Source organism: Kwoniella dejecticola, chromosome 1 (genome assembly GCF_000512565.2).
Source record: "Kwoniella dejecticola CBS 10117 chromosome 1, complete sequence".
NCBI lineage: Eukaryota > Fungi > Basidiomycota > Tremellomycetes > Tremellales > Cryptococcaceae > Kwoniella > Kwoniella dejecticola.
Genome location: NC_089301.1, coordinates 1187093 through 1209317, shown reverse-complemented (window position 1 = coordinate 1209317; position 22225 = coordinate 1187093). Strand labels below are relative to the sequence as shown.

Genomic DNA, 22225 nt, shown 5'->3' with positions numbered 1-22225 from the left:
CGGGATTTATCTATCTACCGTAAGTCTGGTTCGGGTTCTGATTGGGGACTTGGGGGTTCTGTGACATTGATTGAGCGTATTGAGCTCTGACTCGATCTTGAGTGTATTCGCGCCAATCGTGAGAGGTGTTGCCCAGACCATTTGCAGGTTGCTATTAACGGGGCAATATATCACGTCAGCCTTGTCCTAGAGTGTGGTAATATGAGTAATCGGGGGAAAGCTCACTTGACCATTTACAGATTGTTGGTTGTATACCTGCGGTTGAGGTGTACCGCTCGTCTTGGGTGTGGGCAATCCAGCAATTGGTCTCCCATTAGCGGATGCAGAAGCCGTAGCAACGTTGAGAGGCGCAGGTCTTGCTTGCTGAGCGGTATTGGAGCTGTTGGCGGAACTGGCAGCGGTGGATCGAGTATTGGCTTTACCAGGTCCAGAGATAGTTCGTTCTGTCCATTCGTCGTTATAGGTCGGATCGGATTCTTCAGCTCTTCTTGACCTCTTGAGCGCTCGAGCATCTCTTTCGTCCACGTCGTCGTCCTGCTCGTATTGCTCAGCAGCTGGGATTTCATTGTTCTTTCGCTTCTTAGGGATAGCCTTGATGAAATCGCCAAGTAACCCGAACACAAGCGAATTGGCAGACACGTTACCGGGGACGTGTCTTCGAATCATAGCTCGCATTTTACCGATCTCTTGCGCAAGAGATTGGACGGAGAGGAAACCCATTCGAGCGTAGATGAGATAACCCGAGAACCAGAACTCTTTCCGAGTGGGACAGTATCTTCAAGTCAGCATTTGGCCTTCAGCATATTGACTGACTGGATAAGCAAAACTTACCGACTGGGGCAATTCGTGTGGTGGTCGTGGTCTTGAACGCTTCCTCAAAGTAGTTATAAGCGATGTTGATGAAGATGGACAAGGCCAACTGGACTCGCAACTTGAAGGCTTCGTCGGGCTGCAGATCCATTAGCCTCCATGTCTACCCAGGATAATACACTGCATAAGTAGGACTGACTCACCTGATCAGCTCTTGCGACAAAGGTTTTCAATTGTCCGTTACTTGGAACCCAAATCTTATTGGGACTGCTCTCACGACAAAGAGCGACCAAACCGGCCATGTTCTGGAAGGGACGACCCCTTGTGGTAAGCCAGTCCAGCTTGTGACCTAGCGTATCGTCATGATTGACATATCGCTTCAATAGTTCGCCGATCCACGTAGGCCATGGTCCCGCGTGCGCAGCCAATTTCTCCGCGGACGACAGTTGAACACCCAACTGTACTCGTTCTGATTTATTGCAAGGCCACCGGTGAGCTGATTTCCTTGCAACGCGAACGGATGGAATAACTCACGGAATATATCCCTCTGTTGTTCATCGCTGAGGTTGTGGTACTCTACGGCTGTAAGCTGAATGAGATCGAACTGGTTCCTCAACTCTTTGGGCAAATTTTTACCCCTTGTCCCTTCGAATTTGGTGTACCAGAATTTCTCCTTGGTGTTCGGCGAGATGAAGGGAATTTTGCCGTCCATGAAATAGGCGATGGAGGTGCATCGTTGTTTTCCATCGATACACACACGCTCCTCTTGTCCATACTCGTCTTTTGTGACAGCGAAAATAATGGGTGGTACGTAGTAATTCTGAGACTTGTGAATCAGCTGATGTGCGCAAAAGCCGGAAGAGATATCGCAAAAGGATGTCGCAAAAGGTGAAAGGAAAAGGGGAAGGGCCAAAGGTGAATAAGAGTGCTCACCAAGAACAATGACTGAATCAGACCCAGTTGCTTTGGTTCCGTCCAAACGACATCTCGCTGATAGTCGGGATTGAGATTGACCGACCCAGTATGGATCATCCCTACATCCAGTAGGCAAGTCAGCACACCGAATGAGCGGCAGGGAAGTCCGTATGCGCCGCGGAGCATTGACATGTCACTCACCATGTAAGCTTTTGGTCGCAATCATGAGATTATGCGGTTTGCCAATCTGACCTTTGAGGATCTCCGCAACGTTGGGCGGACCCTTCTTCTTGGGCTTGATGTCCTCTTCATCGTCTTCAAGTTCATCGAGAAAATCATCGAGGTCCGAGTCGTCCGATAATGCGCCGGCCGCAGTATAGTTGGCGTTGGCGGTGGACGCTCGAGCAGGAGGCATTTTTCGAAGAAGACGGGAAAGAAGCGCGGGAGATATAGACGATATTTTGGCTATTGGATTTTCGACAGTCGACGCGCCGAAAGCTGAAAGGACATTATTATTATTATTAGATCAGCGTGAGTTACCGAGACACGTTGATATCAGGGTCCAGATAAAATACTTCAAAAGAGCAAAAGTCACTTAGATTACTCACTTGTGTTTATTTGTATCAAAGGACTTAGAGTTGAAAAAATGTGACAGGTAAGAGCAGTTGTGTTTGGTGAGAGAATGAAAAAAAGAAGGAGAGTGTGGGAAAAGTAAGAAGAAAAAAGAGAAAAGGACAAAAGGGGTATGAGTCTATATCTCTTTCAACCTCCACCATGTCACAAGTGACAAGTCCTGATTTGTCACACCAAATTGCCAATCAACCCTGAATGATTTCACATTTTCATACAGACTAGTGCCTAGAAGGCTGAGTAACACATTTTGAAGAATGCATGACTCATTCAGCTTTTCTGCCTTGAGATGCATACACCTCCACTTGCATACAGCCTTTCAATTTAGTCACACACTCCCAAAATTTGAGTACTGATTTGCAAATAATGATGCAATATCACATCTGGACCGTACAGTATTGGTAATCACCTGCATAGGGCAGCCGTATTGTACGGCTGATAACACATCACAGCTATGTGAACTTGCAATGCCATGCACAGCATAGCCGTACAGTTGTACAAGATTGGTAATCATTGTGTGAACATGCATGGCAATTGCAACTGTGACCTGCAATGATGTCATGCTGATGTTTGCTTCTGCAGTACATGACATGAGGTAGTTGAAGAAGTACATTGAGTAGCAAGCACTTGCAATGTGTGGTCTTGATTGGATCAGTGATGCTTGCAGTGATGATTCCTCAAGAATTTATATTCATGTAAGCATGTGGATTTGTGAAATTGAAGTATGCGGAAGGTGGGAGGCGAGTAGATGGCATAGAAGGTGTAACGCAGCGGCGTACTTTATCGCTAAGCAGATTTCGCATGTGCAACGGCGCATCGCACATCCTTTCTGATGGATACCTTTCCTGCCTTCCACGCTCTGGCATCTCTGCGTTGCGAGAAAGGACTGGGCGAAAGGAGACTCAGAGAAAGCGAAGATGATGACGAGGATGAGGATGAATCGTTGTTGATCGACAAGGTAACGTTATCCGGTTCGGATGAAGGCACGGCCTTTCGAAATTTGTGTTTATCAATTTAATGATTCTGCTTCTTGTCTTCTTCCATCGCTTGATCGGACAGGCAACACACATTAGTCACCGGGTACTCATTTCTATTCACCTCGGTAATCTTCTTTCCCATCACACTGATCCTCGTCCGCTTGTAGACCCAAGATAGCTTCACAATGTCGGTACCGGAATGGAACCCGCAACACGAGGAGAACCATCAACTCCTCTCGACTGAAAGAAATCCGATAACAGACGCGACGTTGACGATACGCATTATCAAGTCGTTCGAATTTAGGACGCAGAAGAGTATGGTGGTTAAGCATTTGAACTTGGAAGAGTTGACGGTTGGGGCGTTGATGGAATTGGTTAGGAATGGTGAGTTTCTACATCGAGAGAAGAGTGTCAGCGGGAAACAAGGGAAAAGAATGGGATTTGAGGTGGAATGGGACGAGTTGAGAGAAATCTCATTGGAGATGTTCGGCTCTTTCACTGGAAGAGAGCAAAGAGATGCTGATGATACGAATGGGTTGAAAGAGATCAAGACTCAGTCGGGTTACAAACCGTATCGAACGCTTGTATTAGGTGAGTCAGACTCCAAATGCCTGACCTGCTCAAAAATCAGTGATGGCCGTCCGTCGGATTTGTTCGAAGTACGCTGATGAATCGCCTGACCTGTAGACACGATGAAGCTGTACACACTGGCTCACGGTAGCAAGGTGAATCAGCCTTTCATGATAACACATCATCATCCTTCTGCGTGCTGTCTCCACTAACACCAAGACTGCTTTACCTCTGATTAGACAACAAATCTCATCATCAATCTGGATCACGATGAATGGATACTCGATCCTTCTAGCATACTGAAAGACATCGGCGCTCGTGAGTCGTGGATCCGCCATAATCATGATCGTTCCACCTGAGATTCGACATGCCTAGAGTACAAGCTGACAATCGCAAAACTGGCTTCGCAGAGAACGAAACTGAGATATCCTTTTTCAATCGAGAGTCATACGATAAATTCAAGTTGAACCCCGAGGTACGTCTGTTCGATCCAGATGTAGAAAAGGTATGGACGTCTGATTGGAGTAACTCTGACGATGTAAAATTAACAGGTCAAATGGGATTGAGCTGTCCAATTTACACAACATCGCCTTCCGACCACCGTTCGGCAGCGGCCTAATCGATGGTCATACCCACCTAGCATTGATACTGAGTGGTCCGCGGCGCATGTCTGCCGATACAGCGCAGCGTCTCAGACTATACCTGCATCATTATGATACTTCGAGACCATGCATTCACATTATACCCTTCCCACACTGAGATTATTTATTTCCCTCGGCCGAACCAGCCCCCAAGCCAACCTTTCTTGCCTTCCTGCGGACCACCTTGACCTTGCCTTCGACCTTCATCTTCCGTTCCTACTTCGTCTTCATCGTCATCTTCCTTCGCAGGCTGCTTGGCGTTTCGTGCAGTTGTATGAGGGGCAGTAGGTCGCAATTCGACCGCTGGGGTGGTTTCTCTGGTCTCTCTACCCAATTTCTTGATCCCTTCCACAGTTTTATTACTAACACTAGCCAGATTCTCAGCTACGATGCCGGTAGTTGTCTGCGTTGATTTCTCTTTCTTGCCACTCAGAACTTCCAACTCGTCGAATGGGATATCGATATAATTGAATGCCATATCGAAGAAGACGGGCTTCTCGATATTTTGCGAGAACAGTCCTTTCTTCGCGCCGACATCTAACACGTTGATATCGTTCTCGAGAGCGTCAATCTGCTCAGAAGATATATGTACGATTTCTTCTTCGATTGTCGTAATCGGTTCGATCAGAGAGGACCTCGCTTGATTGATTGACGTGGTTGCCTTTTGGAAAAGCGATACTGCCGAAGAGTATGATGGGGTGGGATGAAGGCAATGGAGTCGAGCCAGAGTGAAGCACCTGAATAGACCTCGTCAATCCCTTTGTCGCTCAAAACGAGTAGACCTGACTTACTTCAAGGCGTGGTAATAATTCTCCAGCCCTTCTACGCCGACTCTGACACCCTCTTTCTCTTGAACGATACTGAGCTCCGAAATACCCCTCAGACTCTGCAGAACGGTATCGAGAAGCTTGATGATTCCTCCCAGACCCTTGACTACCTCCTCGACACGGGTCTTACCGCCTTTAATCTTGGTATCTCCCACACTGGCAGGCAGATAGTTGGAGAAGTTGGAAGAAAGAGTGTCGATAAGCGAGAGATCTCGTTGGATCCGGTGAGACAGCAGCGAGTGGACAATATAAGCATGAGCGAGGTTGAGCGAAGTCGTGATTTGGGTGGACCGGAGAGAAGTAGAAGAGCCGGAAGCCTGCATTTCGAAGCTCGTTTTAGCTGGTGTAATCGTCTTTCGTCCGTGTAATCGGTGATGATGACATCGATACCTCTGACAAGAACAATTCAAGTAGTGATCGTGACATACCTCGTGATCATCCTTCAACCGTCTGGCAACACCTTCCGCCTCACCCAGCACACTCAAGACCTTATCCCATCCCTTCATACTGACATTCTTGCTCCTGTTCTTATTATTGCTCTTCTTGCTCTCGAATCTTCCGAGAGTCTCTTGGACTTTAATCATGACGTTGACCAATTCTGGGTTTCTGAGCTCAATTGGCTGTTCGGCAAATACGATAGGTTGGAGCTTGGCCTTGTCGACTTCCATCTGACCCGAGAGTTCCTCTTTCAATTGATCAGCAAGCGAGATGTAGCCGGGTAACGATTCTTCTTCTAGCGTTTTGTCCTCGATGTCATTGACTATACCTTGAATATCGTGAGACTCGGATCTGCCCAATTTGTAGGCGCAATATCTGATCAAAGGTTCATCGAGATCGATGAATTCGTTGCTCAAGGCTTCGTCGTAAGAGTTCTTGGAGTTCCCATTCAAGATGGTCAAGAGTTTTCGCACGGCCACTAGGTCGTACAAGCAGTTGCCGTAGTTTGCTTTCTCGAAATACAGTTCTGACCTGATTAAGAGATGATAGATGGTCACTTCCACCTTAGTGCGCGTGTTAAGCTTGACTCCGGCGACTTGGTCTTGTTGAGTGAGGGCGTTGACTAGATCAAAGAGGTTTGTGGAAAGCTTGAGGGAACGTCTGAGCCAAGAGATCTGGTCCTTCTTGAGGTGGTAAGGCGAAGAGGAAGGGTTCGGTTTAGCCTTTTGGGCTTTGAACTCGTGTGAATGGGCTAGCGCTCTCTCGGCTGAGAAGAGTAACAGTTGAAGATGACTATGCGAGTGTATCAGTTTGTAGACGATTTAGAAGCCTTGCCAGCTGGGCTTACCGAACATCCTTGACGTTCTCTACTTCTAATTTAGGAGGAGCTTTGTACTGCTTGCCTTTACCACACGTTTGGCCGGTGGTCGTTCGAAGTCGATGAATCTTGTTGGTACAGTGTCGCCTACAAGACGATTCATCTGAGCTCAAGCCCAGTCTGAGCGTACATGAGACTCACCTGTATCGCTCATGGTCGCCATTTCGTAGACCGTAGACAGCTCGTTCTTTGCTCAACTGACTGAGCACTGGAAGGAGAATGAAGCAGCTGTTACATTAGCGCGGCAAGCCGGAACGGACGATACACATGTACGTACGAGGGAATGAGAGGTCTGCTTGAGCCATCTTGGCTGCTTGATATCGAGAGAGATAGTGAGATGCCTATAGTGAATCAAATATCAAAGTGCAATAGACGAAGCAAGAAGCGCAGATACAACCAAGGTGAGTGAATATACATCCGGTATCAGGCAGACGCTCCTACACTTGCCAAGTGTGCCTGATAGTCATATCCTTCGGTTCGTGACGCTTCCTTCGATAATTGTGCAATATCAGTCGTTGCAGTCAATCAATCTCCTTATTGCACTACTGTTTACTCAGCAGATCCCACTCTGGACTACTCGTAATCAGATACCATGTCAGGAAGAGTGAGTTCCGGTGGCCTTGCTTCTCTGATCGACAGTGCGACTCCGCGGACACGCATTCGCAGTATATATCAGACTGCATATTTCCTCCTAATTTGGCCTTGCACTGACATTCTTCGTATTACAGGGTGGCCGAGGAGGCTCTCGAGGTGGTGCACCCAACAACGCACAAGCAGGCGATAGGAAAAAGCGAGAGTCGATCCTGAATCTAGCACAATATGTGGACACGAGCGTCAGAGTGAAATTCATGGGTGGTCGAGAAGGTGAATCACAACGTCATACAACATATTGTCACTAGAATCCAAAGTTCTCGAAAGCTGGTCATCTATAGGTACTCATGCTGATGGTTTATCATCGCATCAGTCACCGGCATACTGAAGGGTTTCGATCAATTGATGAATCTGGTAATGGATGATGTGGTGGAGGAGTACGAGAGTGAGTGTCGTTAGCCCTGGTTCAACGGTGCAAACGCTAACCCGATATACACTGCAGACAATGCGATGCCTCCGCGTAATCTCGGGCTAGTAGTCTTAAGAGGTCCAAACGTAGTTCTGATAAGTCCGACAGATGGTTCAGCAGGTACGTCCTCCTCACAAAACATTCGGGATGGCTGGCTCCGGTGTAGTACCGAACGCTGAGATCGCAACAACCACTTCGCAGAAATCGAGAATCCTTTCACATAAAACAATAGACCGCCTATTTCTACACGCTGCAGTCAAGTGGTACATCCTGCTTGATCTCGAAAACGCATGTATTGTATGAATTACCGGCAAGTGACAATGACTAGCAAACCGACTCATCCAGCTCCTCCATCAGCCGATCTAGCATTCTCTCGAATTCCGCTGGACTCGTAGTTGGGCAAGGGATCTCTCTTGCGTCTGATGAACCTTCTGTCACAGAATACTCCGGACATGTCGAGTCGATAGTGAATCCGACTGGCGCTTTGTCTCGACGAGATAATCTGACAGACACTGTGCTTGAACCGATCCGCTGAAATGCCAGGCATGAGCCGTTTCCAAAGTAAATCTCTGACTCTGGTGCGCGACGGTAACTCGAGAGATCATTACAGTCCTGCCTGTGAGATCGCGTTAATATGGTCACGGAGAGTGTTCTACTAGCTTAGCTCACAGGTAATATTCTTTCCTGCTCTCGATATATGAGGCGCACCCCTCGAGAAAACTCGCTAATTTCTCCGAAGCTGATGTCATGGCTAACTCGATACGGAAAGTGGTAATTAGAGGTGAACAAGTATAGATGAGATGGCTTATCGATATTGAAGAATTTGACTGGCTCGCTCAAATCGCTATCACAAAGCTGCCCTACTTCCCCTAGTGCGTATACGACCATGCGTCGAAGAAGAATGATGTCACACCGACCTCATCGGTCTTATCGCACACTGGGTGATTCTGCCTTCCTTTGACACCTGATTAGCTTCCGGTCAATGCTTCGCACAACGGAAATAGGCTGCGAGACGAGCCACCAGGTCGAGATTTCGTTGACCAGAGTATCTTCGTTACCGCTTCCCCGACACAGGTTCGTCTCGACGATCTATGAGAGCCGTGGTCTCGCTTGAGCAGAACTCTTTGTGCCATCGAAAGAAACTTGCCGCCTTAGCCTGGAAGCAGCCTTCTTCGACATGCGTGCGATGCCGCATCGACACAAAAGGCAAGGTACGATTTGCCATTTGGGTTTCTTCATCACCATATCATTCCTGACGGTCAAGGCTCGATCGACAGCACTTTCTACTAAAGATAGATCTCAATTAGCGGTTCATCGAAGTCAAAATTGGATTCCTCGGATTCCTGTGAACCGTGGACCTGTTAGATCAGTAGGAAACCATGTCAAGCTTGAAGCTGGAATCGTAGGTTCTGTAGATACATGCATTGATACTGTTTGAGTTGCGATTTTACTAGATGCTACATATATGTAAGTGTAGGGTATACTAATTATGCGAAATTATAGCTACAGTCTGTCTTATTTGGTCCCTCAATGCAACAATGCAAGATACCCACATTGTGGATGTTCTCTTCGCCATATCGCTGAACGAGAAACCCCTCTTCTTCTCGCTTCATCACCTATTCGCTACTATCTCGGCGTCCTGTGCCTGTGTGATACAGTATGTAATCCACTATACTGACCCCGAATTATCTGCGCAAGACCAAACACCGGTAGTCTCCCCATTCTTGAAACTATCCATGATATTGACCACCGATCCGTAAGTCCCCGCAATCAGTATGAAGAATCCGATAATTATAATGGCGATATTCCATCCGGCCAACAATTTGAACTTGATAGTATTAGGGTTGTTGACCTTCCTGTCCGCCCATCGATAATGATCGTAGAACCACATAGCGCCGATAGGAATCAAGCACAAGATCGGACCGAGGAACGCCCCGATCAGCGAGACGAGCGTGCTGAATATGGGGATTGACGAAGAGATTATGTAGGCGAAAGTGGCGCATCCGCCGACACATCCTAGCCATGTAATCCAGTGTGTTGGACTGTTCGATGCGAGGTGCTTGGATCCTCTCAATACTCGGACAAAAATGTATTTCGAGGGGAACTGTAATCGCAAGCATCAGTATCCATCCTTTTTCCACCGGGGTGCGAGGTAGCACAACGAGAAGAAGGCAGGCTCACATGGGTGCAGATGGTTGTGCTCATGATGATACCGGGTAAGGCGAGACCATAGCAGACTTTCTTCATGAGAGGACCGGCAGATCCAAGAGCAGGCGATGAGACGAACGACCCCGTGAAGACGTATACGACTACACCGACGACCTGTTATCGAAGACATCAGAACGGCATCAGCTTCCATCGTTTGGCATAACACCGATGTTGCGCTTGACTTGGAGGCAATACTTACGGTGTAGATTACAGTAACGCCTCCCTGAGTAAACAGCAGGGATCTGGTGTAATGCTTCGGGTTCTTCATTTCCGCAGCGATGGGGAAGAAAGATGGTGTACCGGTATAAGCGAAGAAAATTGCTGATACTGCTGAGATAGCTTCGACGAAAGAGGGATTGCCAAACAGTTTGAAATCGCTCTTGAATGGTTCAGGCGTCCGAGGGGCGGCGGCCGGGCGTTCTTGTACTCCAACAGCCACCGTGAGCGTCAACACTATAATGCAATAAGCAAATCAGTCAGCGTGCTCCCATGGTGTTTCGTACACCCGCAGGCGAGCTTGATCCCAGAACATAGCGTTGAGTACGTGGACTTACAAGCTGTAATGATAGACACCAGTCCGATCCAAGCTAATGGACTCAGTTTATGCAAGGTTCGAACACTGGCCACGCAGAACGCTATGACCGCCGCCACAGCCACAAAAACTGCAGTGCATGCGCCATGGACGGAGAGGGCGTTGAACGCGATGGATATGCTCAGCATCCCGGATCCAGCGCAGAACGTTTGGACTGCCCATCAAATTATGATCAGCACCATGCAAGACAGCCTTAAGCGAGACGAATGATCCACAAGAGAGAAACAACATACACAGAACATAAGCGACCGCCAAAATCTCCTTTCCTACCCTACCGAAGACGATCATGCCTGCATCATCTATACCATAACAGTCTCTATGGTTCATCTTGAATTTTCCGACCACGTATCCCGTCCAGGTGGTCATACCAGCCAAGGAGAACAAGACTAATACTCCAGGTATCAGACCCAGAGTATCGAATGCCGCGGGTATAGACAAGACACCAAGACCAATCATGGTCTTCAGCATAATTGCTATCGTGGCTATCCAGCCGACCTGAAATGTAAGTCAAGGTAAACTCAGTAACGCGTCGTCTCCTTCATGTGTGTCATGCTGACATCGATGTCGGTACCCTTGACTCACATTCCGATAATTTGGCCCATCGTCTCCAACATCACCAAATACAGCATCATGTCTTGAGTCATCATCAAACGAATCGACTGCCCTTACAGCATTCTTTACAGCATCTGCAGCAGCTCCCACTTCGACATCGCTATTGCTGCTACTATTGCTATCACTTCGGACCTTCTTTTCTTTGACCTTGATATCCTCGATGAACTTGTCCTTGGGCTTTTCCCCGTCGCTCTTGCTCTTGCTGTAGAACATCTTATCGAGTATCTGACCTGTAGGTGGATGGCGGGTAATGAGTGATGGTTGATACAAATTCCTGTGTTGGTGGCATCAAATTATCGTCGACTGTTATCGTAGTCCCTCAGAAGACGGTGATTGCACTATCTTGAATCGTGACTTGTGTCTTGAGATATGTGTAAAATGGAAGAAGAACAGAAGACAACATGGATGATACATCTTTTCAACTTGCTTATATGCATAGGCAAAAACACACTCGGGCGGGATTTGGAACGGAAGATCTCTCATTTGCTCGAACCTGAAATGCAATGAGCCGGTTCAGCGATGCATCGGTAAATTGAAGACTCGGAATGGAAGGGGTACGAGCGACATGACGAGCCAAACAAGACCAACACAAAATTCTGGTTTCAATCTGATGCCAATGCGGCTAAGGGCAACTTCGAACGAACGAAGAAAGAGGAAAAAAGGTTCTCTTCTCTATCAAGCCGCTAAAGGGGGCCCTCCATAATTGCATCGTTACGTGATGCCATGACGTATAGATTAATCCGGTGCGCCTAAACCGGCTATAGACAAGCCAAGCTCTTGTTCCAGCATCAGGATCAAGTAGATGTTCGCGGATGAAATCGCTCCATCCAGGGACAATTGCCTATGACCAGGTCCCCCACAGGGCCTTGGGCATTAGGGTATATATGACACCTAAGCGAAGCGAGCGACAATGACATTTTAAGGGTTTATTGACGTGAGAGGCGTCCGGAGAGCTCCCGATCGCTGCTAAGAGAACTTTTCAGGTTCTATCCGGCGGTATCGGATTCTGAAGGAAAACTACGGCAGCTCAGCTTCAGGCAGACTGCTCATTCCGACGGCCCGTGATATCCTTGGAACTACGCATATCATTGTGCGAGAAGCCGAGCCAGCTGCAGACAGCCCGTGCATGGCAGTGAAAGCGTTTCCCAGACGACATGTAAGCCAAACTACGATAGCATGTCCAATCATCCATTGCAGTCTGAAGAAGCATGAACGACGCTCAGACTAAAGAGCGAGCACATTGGCATGAGCGCGATATTGACATAGCTGAGAATGTACTCAGGTTATATAGCGAAGGCTCCCCCAGCCAATCTATCTTGTCGGGCGAAGTATGGCATAGCCATCAACCAGGCATGATGCTCTGAACCACTGTTGTCGAATGTGAACTGTTCGAGCATCAACTCTCGTCAGCTCAGCGTATCCCCGATTGGAAAAGTTCACGGTCGTATGCAAGCTTGGCCAACATCGGGTGATCATTAGATACAGGAGGAAGCGGACGACCTACCTGGACTTCCTGTTGACCTATTTTTACCAGCTCGCCTCCTCTACCTCTGACTGCAGCTTCTGCCAACAGCTGGATCTGACACACGCTCTCCATCCTGATGTAATAGCTTATTGGACATTCAATTGTCGCACCGACTAGCAGAATCCCTCTGTTTTCCATCACGAACCCCTTTCCATCTTTCAGACAATCGGAGACAGCCTTTGGGTCGGACAAAGCGTTTTGGCCCGTTTGGAACGGTAACCTGTGAAACTTATTGTAGAAGGTACAAGAATCTGCAGATATTTCTCTCCATATCAGCCAAGCTTGTCCGCAGCCTCGGGAGAAAGGCCAGAAGCATGGGAACGAGGAACTCACCTTGAAGTATCATTTCGAGCGGGCGGTCCTGCATCGAGAACGATCGTGCGTTAGGCGTGTGACCATGAACGACAGCTCCTACATCTGGTCGAGCTTGATATATCGCTCGATGTATCGTGACCGCATTCAGATCATCTGCACGAGACTCATCAGTTCAGTCTACAGCACCCGGGTATCATTCGAGGTCACTTACAGCCCCATGGGGAATTGTTGTCCACGACTTCACCTGTATCAATCCTAATTTGTATCAGATCCGTCGACTTCATCGCTGCCAGAGCTTTCCCGGCCGGATGTACCCAGATCGTCGATGAGTCGAGAGGATCGCGTGACTGTATCAAGGCATGAGCATTTCGAGTACCCGTATCCCATTGCGGACAAGACAAGCCGAGTGTGTCACGTACTGAGAGCTGCATAGAACATCCTATGCCCCATCCTTGGGCAGCTACGACTCTACATGCCATGGCCAGTCTCCCCCTCCTATATACCTTCTCCTGTCCGACATCCTGATCGACTGGTCAGCTTATACCCGCAAGACGAGATAGGGGCGATGGAATGCTCACCTCAAAGGTCGGAGGGGCAGCTCGTTTGAACTTCCGCACTTTTGACTGATGCCCATTCTGATGATCTGGATTAGATACTGCTTGGTCCACCATGCTGATTTTAGATGCTGAAGTCTCGTGTACGCTTTCGCAGACGTTCATTCGTGCGAGTCAATGACGAGTCTGGGACATATCTCGAGCACGGGTATAGCGTGATCAAGAGGGGAAAGACGGTCAAACCCGAAGTTCACCGGAGTGGATCACCCGGATCCCGGCTTCTCGGTAAAATGACGAGCTGGACACAACTTGCTTCGACGACACTGCGACAACAAGCAAATCGCTGTCTGTGCTATACGGTGGACAGCTTTACTTCACAGCCGCTTTGCGTATTAGGAAACGTGTCAACAGGTCCACGGCGAAGAAGGAAAAACAATGTCAAGGACGCTGGCCGAGTCGTCGAGCTCTACTTCGACGAATCCGAAACTACAATTGCGCGGAGCAGCTCATGAGCCTCGATCGAAGCGTTATGTCCCTCGAACGTTCTCTGACAAATACGATGAAGTAAGTGGCTCGACGACTCAGCAGGAATGGTGATCATGCCTCGAATTGATCCAATGTTATGATATCTAGCGCAAATACCAGAAAGAGAGACTGGCAGCAGCTTTCAGGCTTTTCTCGAAATTGGGTCTCGACGAAGGTGTAGCTGGTCATATAACAGTCCGAGATGCTGTCAACCCGCAGTGAGCTCTCAAATGCTCCATCCAGAGTAGGAATGCAGCTGACAAGCCGCAATGAACGACAGTGCATTCTGGGTGAATCCTTATGGAGTCGCCTTCGATCTGTTAACGGTGTCTGATCTGCTCCTGATTGATCACGACGGGAACATACTGGAAGGTACGGGTAAACCAGGGGACGGGCAAATTTGTGAGGTTGCTTCTCAAACCAAAACTTTCAAGCTCAAGCTGACTTTCTTATATTGGGTCATAGACAATGCAGCCGGATTTGCCATCCACGGAGCTATACACGCCATGCGACCCGACATACACGCCGCGGCGCATAGTCATACCACCTACGGGCGAGCTTTCAGCGTATTGGGTCGTAATCTCGACATTGCGTCTTATGGTGAGGTTCACGCCGTTTGAAGCTGCTGCTCAAGCTCGATCTTTAGTCCAGCTCCAGTGATGATTGAGAGCAGACAAGCTGAGCTCAATCGTTGGATGCGTAACTTGATACAGACGCCGCCAAATTTTCCGACACGGTGAAGCTCTACGACAACTTCGGCGGGATCGTCCTAGATGACGAAGAAGGCAAACGGATCTGCGAAGCCCTAGGCCCGAACGGAAAGGGTGTCATCTTGCAAAACCACGGTATACTATCTGCAGCACAGTCCGTCGACGCTGCCGTGGCTTATTTCGTTAGACTGGAACAATTGTGCGAATCGCAATTGAAGTCGGATAGTCTCGGTGTACCAACGAATATCAATCAAGAGGATATACAAGCTGTGTTTGCGACTCATGGAGGTGAAGAGGAAGCGGTGTTTCAGGCTCAAGAGATGTTTGAGTGGATCGAGCATGAGACTGGCGGTGATTACAAAGTGTAGCAATACGTACTCCTGTATAGCTCGATTGGTTTGCATGTACTAATCCTTGTAGCGAGTTCGATGTTACTTGTGTACCCGTTCGCATGATTGAACCCGAAGAACAGGGGCAAAAGATGCTGTAACGGGTCACGATCTCTGAGCGAAATGCATTCGAAAATATAATGCGCGTGTATACTTTGATTGTGTCAGAAAATGACAATGAATGGAACCCAAGATAACGATGGAAACGATGGAATGGAAATCTACTCTATATCCTGTATACCCCATGACAAAAATTAAGTCTTTCTGTTCAGCTGTACCTGAAACATTTTGCTAGAAATACAGATAAACCCAATTGTTTGACTATCAATATTGGTACAAGTCATAGAAAACGTATAAATATCATAATGTGAGGTCGACCAGTCTCTATCTTATTATTATCGTAAGCTTGGTGAAGGTACTGGTGATGGTGCGTCTATGCGAAAATTGCGTCAACAGCTAGACTCGAGGTAGCAGTAGCGTTTTGAATCCGGCTTACCTCTCAAGTATCCACCTTTCTCCCACTTGCCTTGTTCATAGACCTCGGCCGATCGCTTGGCTGGATCTTCCAGTGCCGCAAGGATAGCTCTGACTCGCGCAAAGTCTGCATCGGCCATAATCAGTCAATAAAAGCGGCATGTGAATGAAGAAGCATGACTCACCAAGAGGTTTCAACAACCACCCATCGAAATGTTCCGCCAAATTATGCCTGTCACTCTCATACAGACTGGCCGAAACGGCAAATATCGGTATCCTGCCATCTACCCTAAGCGGATCTATGTTGCCGGAACTCTGAAGTGTACCCGATTTCGCGAGTTTCTGTTCCAATTTCCTAATTTCTTCTGCGGCTTGTCGACCATCCATGATGGGCATCTGGATGTCCATTAGGACCACATCATAGTCCCAATCAGACTCAAGCGCAGTGACTGCTTCCTGACCGTTCGTCACCGCTTTCACGGTATGCTTGTCCATTTTCAGTCTTTTTTGAAGGATTTGCGAATTGATCATGTCGTCTTCCACCACCATGACTCGCAAAGTGGATTTTCCGTCCGGACCCTTTTTCGACCTTTGGGGTCGTTTCTCAGCTTTCGTTCGAGCCGCATCCTTTTCTGCAGCCGCGGATGCTGAGGGGGTGGAAGAGACTAAGCCCTGCCTGGGATGCTTCGATTGCGAATGATGTCGGTTGTGGCCGTGACCATGACCTTGATCGATGGATAGCCTATAGGACGGCCGCCTACTGCCTTCGAGTCGCGGTGTATCATGAGTCTCGGGAGAATGAGGTGACGAGTCGCTACGGATGGATTGCTCTGAGTCCGCGTCCATCCGACTAGGCTTGACGGGATAAGAAGAATCCGTAACAGGGAAGGTACCGGGTCTTGACATCCTATACTCGGCGTCCTTTAGACGCTGGTCGTCCGCTGGGACAGGTTGAGACAACATGTGCGAATTGCCAAAATCGTTGACGAAGGAGTCGACTTCAGACATCCCAGATCGCATGGAAGTGACTGATCCTGAACCTGAGCTGCCCCTCTGTTCTCGAAGAACAAGGCTTTGAGATTTATTGACACCCGCTGAACCTCTGGACGATCTAGACGACGGTCGACCATCATGAACCAACATAGGCAAGGTGAAGAAGAATCTGCTGCCAACGCCGACTTCCGATTCAGCTCGTAGTTGTCCATCGAGTTGTTCCACAATTCGGGCTACGACCGCTAACCCAAGACCCAGACCATTGGAAGAGGACCCCTTGAGCTCGTCAGCGCCTTCCAGAGTGACAAACATGGCTTCGAGCTTGTCGGTGGCTATACCGCAACCAGAATCGCTGATAATTATTTCGATGGGTACGTAACCATTTCGTACCAGCTCCTGGGGTTGCTTCGAGCTGCTTCTGCCATCGGACGACGGAGGGTGTTGCAAACCACAATACACCTCGATGAACCCTTTCTCCGTGAACTTGACAGAATTGGCCACTAGATTAGAGATGACAGTCTTGATCTTCCTTGAATCACCAATAACGTATTGCGGCAGATTATCCGCCATGATGACTCGGAACTCGAGGTTTCGCCTGGACGATTCAGTTTGGTATAATCGAATGGCATCCGAGATGGACTGGCGCATGTCGAATGGATCGTTAAACGACTGCTCGTTTCCTGTCTCGATCCTCGTGAGATCAAGTAGATCGTGCACGTGGAACAGCAAAGCCCGTGAAGCTTGATGACTGTTTTCCAACATACTACGCACATCTGCGTCGATATTTCCGGATAAAGCCAATTCCAAGGTATTGATGATTTGACTGAGCGGCGTTCGAACGGCGTGAGATGTATTGGAGAGTAAGATTGCGGTGAGTTGATTGGAAGCCATGGCAGACTGCTTTTCCCTCCACACTTGAATGAATTTACCGTAGATCAAGGCAAGTACACCGGCAGACTCGAGCTGATCGTCGGTCCACGCTCGACTCCGACCAGTGACGATCTCGGACCAGGTCTTGAAGGATTTTCTCGGCTCCAGACTTGCGGAATCGTTCGCCCTTTCGTCCTTGTATGGTTTGCCTGCCCATTGAACCTCTCGAGCCTGGCCCTTACGAAGGAAGACGATGAAATCTTGTCCAGCCTTAGCAGTCAATGGGACGTAGAGCAGACCAGCGATTGTGTCTTGAGCACGGGGTAGCGTAAGATCTGGGAAATCACGCTGTATGTGGTTCGAGGCCTTGCAAGTGTCGAACCGCATCACTCGCAGGTATTCCGCGATTGCCAACATGGCTTGTCCCTGTTCGTTTTCGCCCAAGAGTTTACAGCCATCACCGATGACCAAGAGACCAGACTCTGCATCAAAGATCTGCAATAAATCATCGGCGTTGGATACGATGTAACCGGTAGGGTGCGATTGAGTGGGGATGGTAGAGATCTATCATGACAAGTCAGCCGATACACTTCAGGTCTTGGGCTATAACCTACAAGTTTACGAGTGTGTAGCCTTTGTGCATAGGACAACCTTTCGATGTTCCTGGAGATTGAGTCGGACAAGATACGCATCATTTGTCGGACCGGGAACGACACCCGCATTCCGTGATGACCGTAGGAGTGACAGGCGATAAGACCCCATAGCTGTCCAAAAGCCATGATGGACACTGACATCGACGATCTCACGTGCATGTTGGCGAGATCTGCGCGTGCAAGGTGTCAGTGATCCATAATTTTTTCGCAACGACTATTATAACTCACATTTGATATGGATCGGACTCATTGCTCGCAAGTAACAATGGGTCATGTCCAAAGGTGTGTCCAAATCCTCTTTCGATCTAAGCACCATTCTAGCTGTGGTCTGACTTCGATCGTATAACAATCGGACCTTGTTGATTTTATATAACTCTCTCGCTTGCGCGGGTATATCCGCAGCGGGGAACATCAACCCCTTGTAAAGATCCGTAGTCTTGCCCCATTCGACCAGTTCGGAAACCACTTGACCGTTCATCGATTCGTCGAATTGATAGATCAACACTCTGTGGAATCGGCAGAGATCTTGTATGACGCCGACGGTGATCTTCAAGAAAGTCTCCAAGTCCGGCGCAGCACCCAATTGATCGTTGATCTGACCTAGTACAGCGAAGACGTCCATGGTTCCAGTTGTCCCGGCTGGCGGGCGCCTTCTAGGCCTTCGTGCTCCTCTAGTGTTCCTACTGCCTGATCCCGAATCGGTGGACGATCCTCCGTGTTGACCTGTTCGCCTCATTCGCTCCAACGCGCGTAGTGGTTTGGCGTGGTTCGTTGTACTCTCGATGATCCTTTCGATGGGGACTTCGAATTCTAGTCCGTCCAGGCCCATCGGTTTGGATCCAGGTGGTAACATGGAGGACGGATGACTGCCACTGGCGTGTTGCGAGGTGTTTGGTGTTGACGAATTACCGGCAGTCATGACGGTTGATCCGTCCGATCCTGTACGATGACGTCCAGGTACAGTAGTTGAGCCTATAGTCGCAGATGAACCACCGGAGCCAGCTGGACCAGATCCTGAACTGCCCACTGATGCGCCAGTGAAACTACCCCTGCCAGATTCAGGCGTGTCAGAACCGGTTGTAGAGTCGAGCGAAGGAGGTTCGAAAGGCTGGATAAGAGGGTTGTAATCGTCTCTCTCTAGCTCAAACTCGAGAATAACCAGATCAGGTACTGTGACCGGCATGCCGTCGTCGTCCTTCCTTTCGGGTCCGTTGATCTTCGGCCGATGAGCTGCGACCCAACAGGTCCATTCTCGCCTTCTGCCGTTGACGCTGCCCCCGGAAGTGGCGGAATCTTCTTCTTCCTCAGAGTCGTCACTCCCAGGTTCTCCGTACCCAGACAGTAAGAAAACGGATGGACCTTCCTCTTCGACGCTGCCTTTTCCACCTTCGGCGATGGGCAAGTATTCCAGATTATCCCTCAGCACATCTTCTTGGTCGATGGTCAAGATTCGCGTGAAACAGTCCAACTTGAAAAGGTATTTAGGTGATAATCCAAGCAATTCGGTGGCGTTCTGCACAATATTGGGCGGTTAGCGTGGATCCTGCGCTTGAGACAAAGATGATTTACCTCTGAACATTGTCTAACAGCCAAGGTGCCAGTTTCGTAATCCTCCTCAAGCACCATCAACACACCAAAGCCTTGGACCGCGCCTGGCGTGGTGATCGGTTCATCCTCACATCTCCTGAGTTTACCTTCTCGCCCTACTACCACATGATGACCATCGTTGTCCGAGACATGCTCGAATCGGAAGGTGACGATGGGCTCGGAACCGCTGTCACTGCTGGTGGCGGTGAACTCATCTTTCTCGTCGCCAGATGCGATCGCTTGTTCGCTCGATGCTGGCGCGGAGGCTTCTTCTTTGTCTTCGGCCCATTGAATGGCTTCGGCGGGCGTCGGACCGCTGCCAAGACCGAAACCTCCTTCTCCTGGTCCGGGACTGTCATATTCCGGATTCGACTCGCCTTCCGATTCAATTGGATGGGGCGATGGCGTGGGAGCATTGGGATCGGCCATGTTCACCGTTCGAGCTTGCGAGTTGATGAAATCCCTGACAGTGTCTCTCGTCGTTTTGTGAGTCTGATGACGTTGCTGCTGTGCCAATCGGGCTGCGGTCGTAGGCCCACTTGGGCCTCCTTTTCCCCCAGATCCAGCACTATCGCCAGCATTCATACCAGCGCTGCTCTTTGTACCTGTGCCCGAGCCTCCTCGGGTATCATTGCCATCGCCGCCGGTGCCTCCTGTCGAAGTGAATGATCCTGCCTCGCCCAATCGGACGATCCCGCTGAAATCGTTGATAAGAGAGCGAACTCCACTTTCGTCCACCTCGAGACTGGTTCTGGATCCGCTCCTCGTCGATGTCCTTTTCTGTTGCACCAGCTCATCCAACGCATTCGCAATCGGATGTATGGGTTTGGGCTGTTTCAACTCAGGAGTCGAGTCGAGGGCTTCTTGCTTAGATTTTGGTGAGAGTTGATGTTCGCTCTTGCCAGGTGCCGAGAAATCGGTCGTTTCGCCTGCGTTTCCTTGGGTACCAGGATAATCTTTGAAATTGGCAGACGCAGGTGTCGCTTGTGGGACACCGACGGGAGTTCGATCTTTATCGGGTAGACCGCTTCCTGAGGCTTCCGCCGAAGGGTTGATAGGCTGATCCTCGGTCCCATCGAGATGTCTGACCGTGCCGGAACTGCCACCGTGGGTCAGATCTGGTCGGCCGACTTGAGGGATTTCAGGTTTCTCGTCGATGTGATAGGTGGTCTTGCTGGCTTCCTCCTCGGCGCTTGTACGCCTACTATTTGGCGCTGAGTTATCTTTGTGTGACGAGGTGAGATCGGAAAATGGGAACATGCCAGCAGCACCCGCGCTCGGTGTGGGCGGTGTTGCCATTCCCCTTGCCGCGCGATCGCCTGATTTACCGCTGAATGTCACAGAGGCTTTGTTGCCCTTATCCTTTGTTTTGGATGTCTGCTCATTGTCCCGGTCGTCTTGTTGCTGCAGTAGTTGGGCGATGCTCTGTATGCCTGCATCATTATCGCCCGTGAACGAGGCTTGCGAGAAACGACGGTTGGGGTCATGTCGCGATGAAGGAGTTCTGTATTCACTGGAACGTGAATTTGTCCTGTTTAAACCAGTACTTGCTTCGCCACCCCCAGATTGTTGTCCATCCGAGTGAAGTCCTTGAAACACCGATCTCATGGGAAACACAAAGCTGTTGCCCCCATACGTTGACGATGGACTCAGCGGCCCACCGCTGCCAGGACCGGACGGCGAGATCGACGGGCTATGCCTTGTAGCATCGGTCGTTGGCGTGGTGGATTGTGGGATGTGACCGGAATGTTGCCCGCCAGGTGATGTCGGCTTTGGTGTGTGATTCCCGGTGATGAATTGGCCAGGAGCATACACCGGTCTGGCGGGCATGGTCACTGAGCCTGGATGCATTGATCGGCCGGATGATCCCTTTGATGAGGGGTTAGAGGTGGGGACGGATTCTGACGATGTTTGCGGTGTTGAGCCTGGTGAGGGTCGCACTGGGGGTTGGATCGTGGGGACTGATCCGCTCAGAGGCGCTTTCTCATCTTGCGGCGAGGACATGATGGCTGATGACATTGCGATGATCAGTATTGATCACACGTCCCTGATGGGTGCAAGAGATGGTAGGAAGCTTACGCCTTATCGTCAACTGCGATGTCCGCGATGGCGTTGAAATCTTTGCTCCCTTTCTCGTTCAATGCTTTCGATCCCTCCTACGGATCTTGTCCCAGCTATGCAGCGGGAGCTCCGGTTCGCTCGCGTATTCAAAACTTACTCGTTTGACGTTGTTGCGATGCCAGTTGCGAACGAGAGAGCCGGATGAAGAGCGTGGAATGCGATGGAGTGGAGGTTGGGAAGATCGAGATGCTAAAAGCCAGTTCCCACCGATATGCGCCTCGTTATTCTACCGTCGTCTATCGATATCTAGTATGTATTGGTGTACGCTCCAGACTTCTCCAAGTGCTTAAGTCCAATTCTCGATTGGCCGAAGACGGAGTGAGGGGTGCGAGACGAGAATGAGATCGATGGC

The 22225-nt window shown here is 49.4% G+C and overlaps 8 protein-coding genes across 8 annotated transcripts; 3 read left to right on the top strand and 5 right to left on the bottom strand.

Annotated features, from left to right (window-relative positions):
* Nucleotides 1-10: 10 nt before the first annotated feature.
* On the bottom strand, nucleotides 11-2140 carry I303_100465 (uncharacterized protein; the record flags this gene model as incomplete). The annotated part of the gene is made up of 7 exons (XM_018403836.1): nucleotides 11-151; nucleotides 226-755; nucleotides 832-949; nucleotides 1014-1279; nucleotides 1345-1630; nucleotides 1744-1844; nucleotides 1927-2140. The coding sequence occupies 7 exons, from the start codon at nucleotides 2138-2140 to the stop codon at nucleotides 11-13; spliced, it is 1656 nt and encodes a 551-aa protein (XP_018266490.1).
* Nucleotides 2141-3517: 1377 nt separating this feature from the next.
* Nucleotides 3518-4468, top strand: I303_100464 (uncharacterized protein; the record flags this gene model as incomplete). The annotated part of the gene is made up of 6 exons (XM_065968121.1): nucleotides 3518-3716; nucleotides 3876-3923; nucleotides 4020-4057; nucleotides 4142-4220; nucleotides 4313-4377; nucleotides 4454-4468. The coding sequence occupies 6 exons, from the start codon at nucleotides 3518-3520 to the stop codon at nucleotides 4466-4468; spliced, it is 444 nt and encodes a 147-aa protein (XP_065824193.1).
* A 199-nt stretch (nucleotides 4469-4667) lies between these two features.
* On the bottom strand, nucleotides 4668-6990 carry I303_100463 (uncharacterized protein; the record flags this gene model as incomplete). Its single annotated transcript, XM_018403834.1, has 6 exons — nucleotides 4668-5280; nucleotides 5335-5687; nucleotides 5799-6600; nucleotides 6656-6772; nucleotides 6827-6893; nucleotides 6963-6990. 6 exons carry the CDS (start codon nucleotides 6988-6990, stop codon nucleotides 4668-4670), a joined length of 1980 nt encoding a protein of 659 aa, XP_018266488.1.
* Nucleotides 6991-7277: 287 nt separating this feature from the next.
* On the top strand, nucleotides 7278-7969 carry I303_100462 (uncharacterized protein; the record flags this gene model as incomplete). The annotated part of the gene is made up of 5 exons (XM_018403833.2): nucleotides 7278-7289; nucleotides 7414-7549; nucleotides 7650-7721; nucleotides 7779-7865; nucleotides 7947-7969. 5 exons carry the CDS (start codon nucleotides 7278-7280, stop codon nucleotides 7967-7969), a joined length of 330 nt encoding a protein of 109 aa, XP_018266487.2.
* Nucleotides 7970-9414: 1445 nt separating this feature from the next.
* On the bottom strand, nucleotides 9415-11370 carry I303_100461 (uncharacterized protein; the record flags this gene model as incomplete). Its single annotated transcript, XM_018403832.1, has 6 exons — nucleotides 9415-9849; nucleotides 9927-10067; nucleotides 10153-10406; nucleotides 10508-10699; nucleotides 10779-11040; nucleotides 11128-11370. The coding sequence occupies 6 exons, from the start codon at nucleotides 11368-11370 to the stop codon at nucleotides 9415-9417; spliced, it is 1527 nt and encodes a 508-aa protein (XP_018266486.1).
* A 1070-nt stretch (nucleotides 11371-12440) lies between these two features.
* On the bottom strand, nucleotides 12441-13668 carry I303_100460 (uncharacterized protein; the record flags this gene model as incomplete). Its single annotated transcript, XM_018403831.1, has 6 exons — nucleotides 12441-12542; nucleotides 12662-12933; nucleotides 13016-13150; nucleotides 13209-13344; nucleotides 13417-13518; nucleotides 13576-13668. The coding sequence occupies 6 exons, from the start codon at nucleotides 13666-13668 to the stop codon at nucleotides 12441-12443; spliced, it is 840 nt and encodes a 279-aa protein (XP_018266485.1).
* Nucleotides 13669-13986: 318 nt separating this feature from the next.
* Nucleotides 13987-15154, top strand: I303_100459 (uncharacterized protein; the record flags this gene model as incomplete). Its single annotated transcript, XM_018403830.1, has 5 exons — nucleotides 13987-14115; nucleotides 14185-14294; nucleotides 14357-14478; nucleotides 14542-14676; nucleotides 14790-15154. 5 exons carry the CDS (start codon nucleotides 13987-13989, stop codon nucleotides 15152-15154), a joined length of 861 nt encoding a protein of 286 aa, XP_018266484.1.
* A 416-nt stretch (nucleotides 15155-15570) lies between these two features.
* I303_100458 (uncharacterized protein) lies at nucleotides 15571-21756 on the bottom strand (the record flags this gene model as incomplete). Its single annotated transcript, XM_018403829.1, has 6 exons — nucleotides 15571-15608; nucleotides 15672-15776; nucleotides 15835-18076; nucleotides 18127-18335; nucleotides 18394-19678; nucleotides 19735-21756. 6 exons carry the CDS (start codon nucleotides 21754-21756, stop codon nucleotides 15571-15573), a joined length of 5901 nt encoding a protein of 1966 aa, XP_018266483.1.
* Nucleotides 21757-22225: the final 469 nt, after the last annotated feature.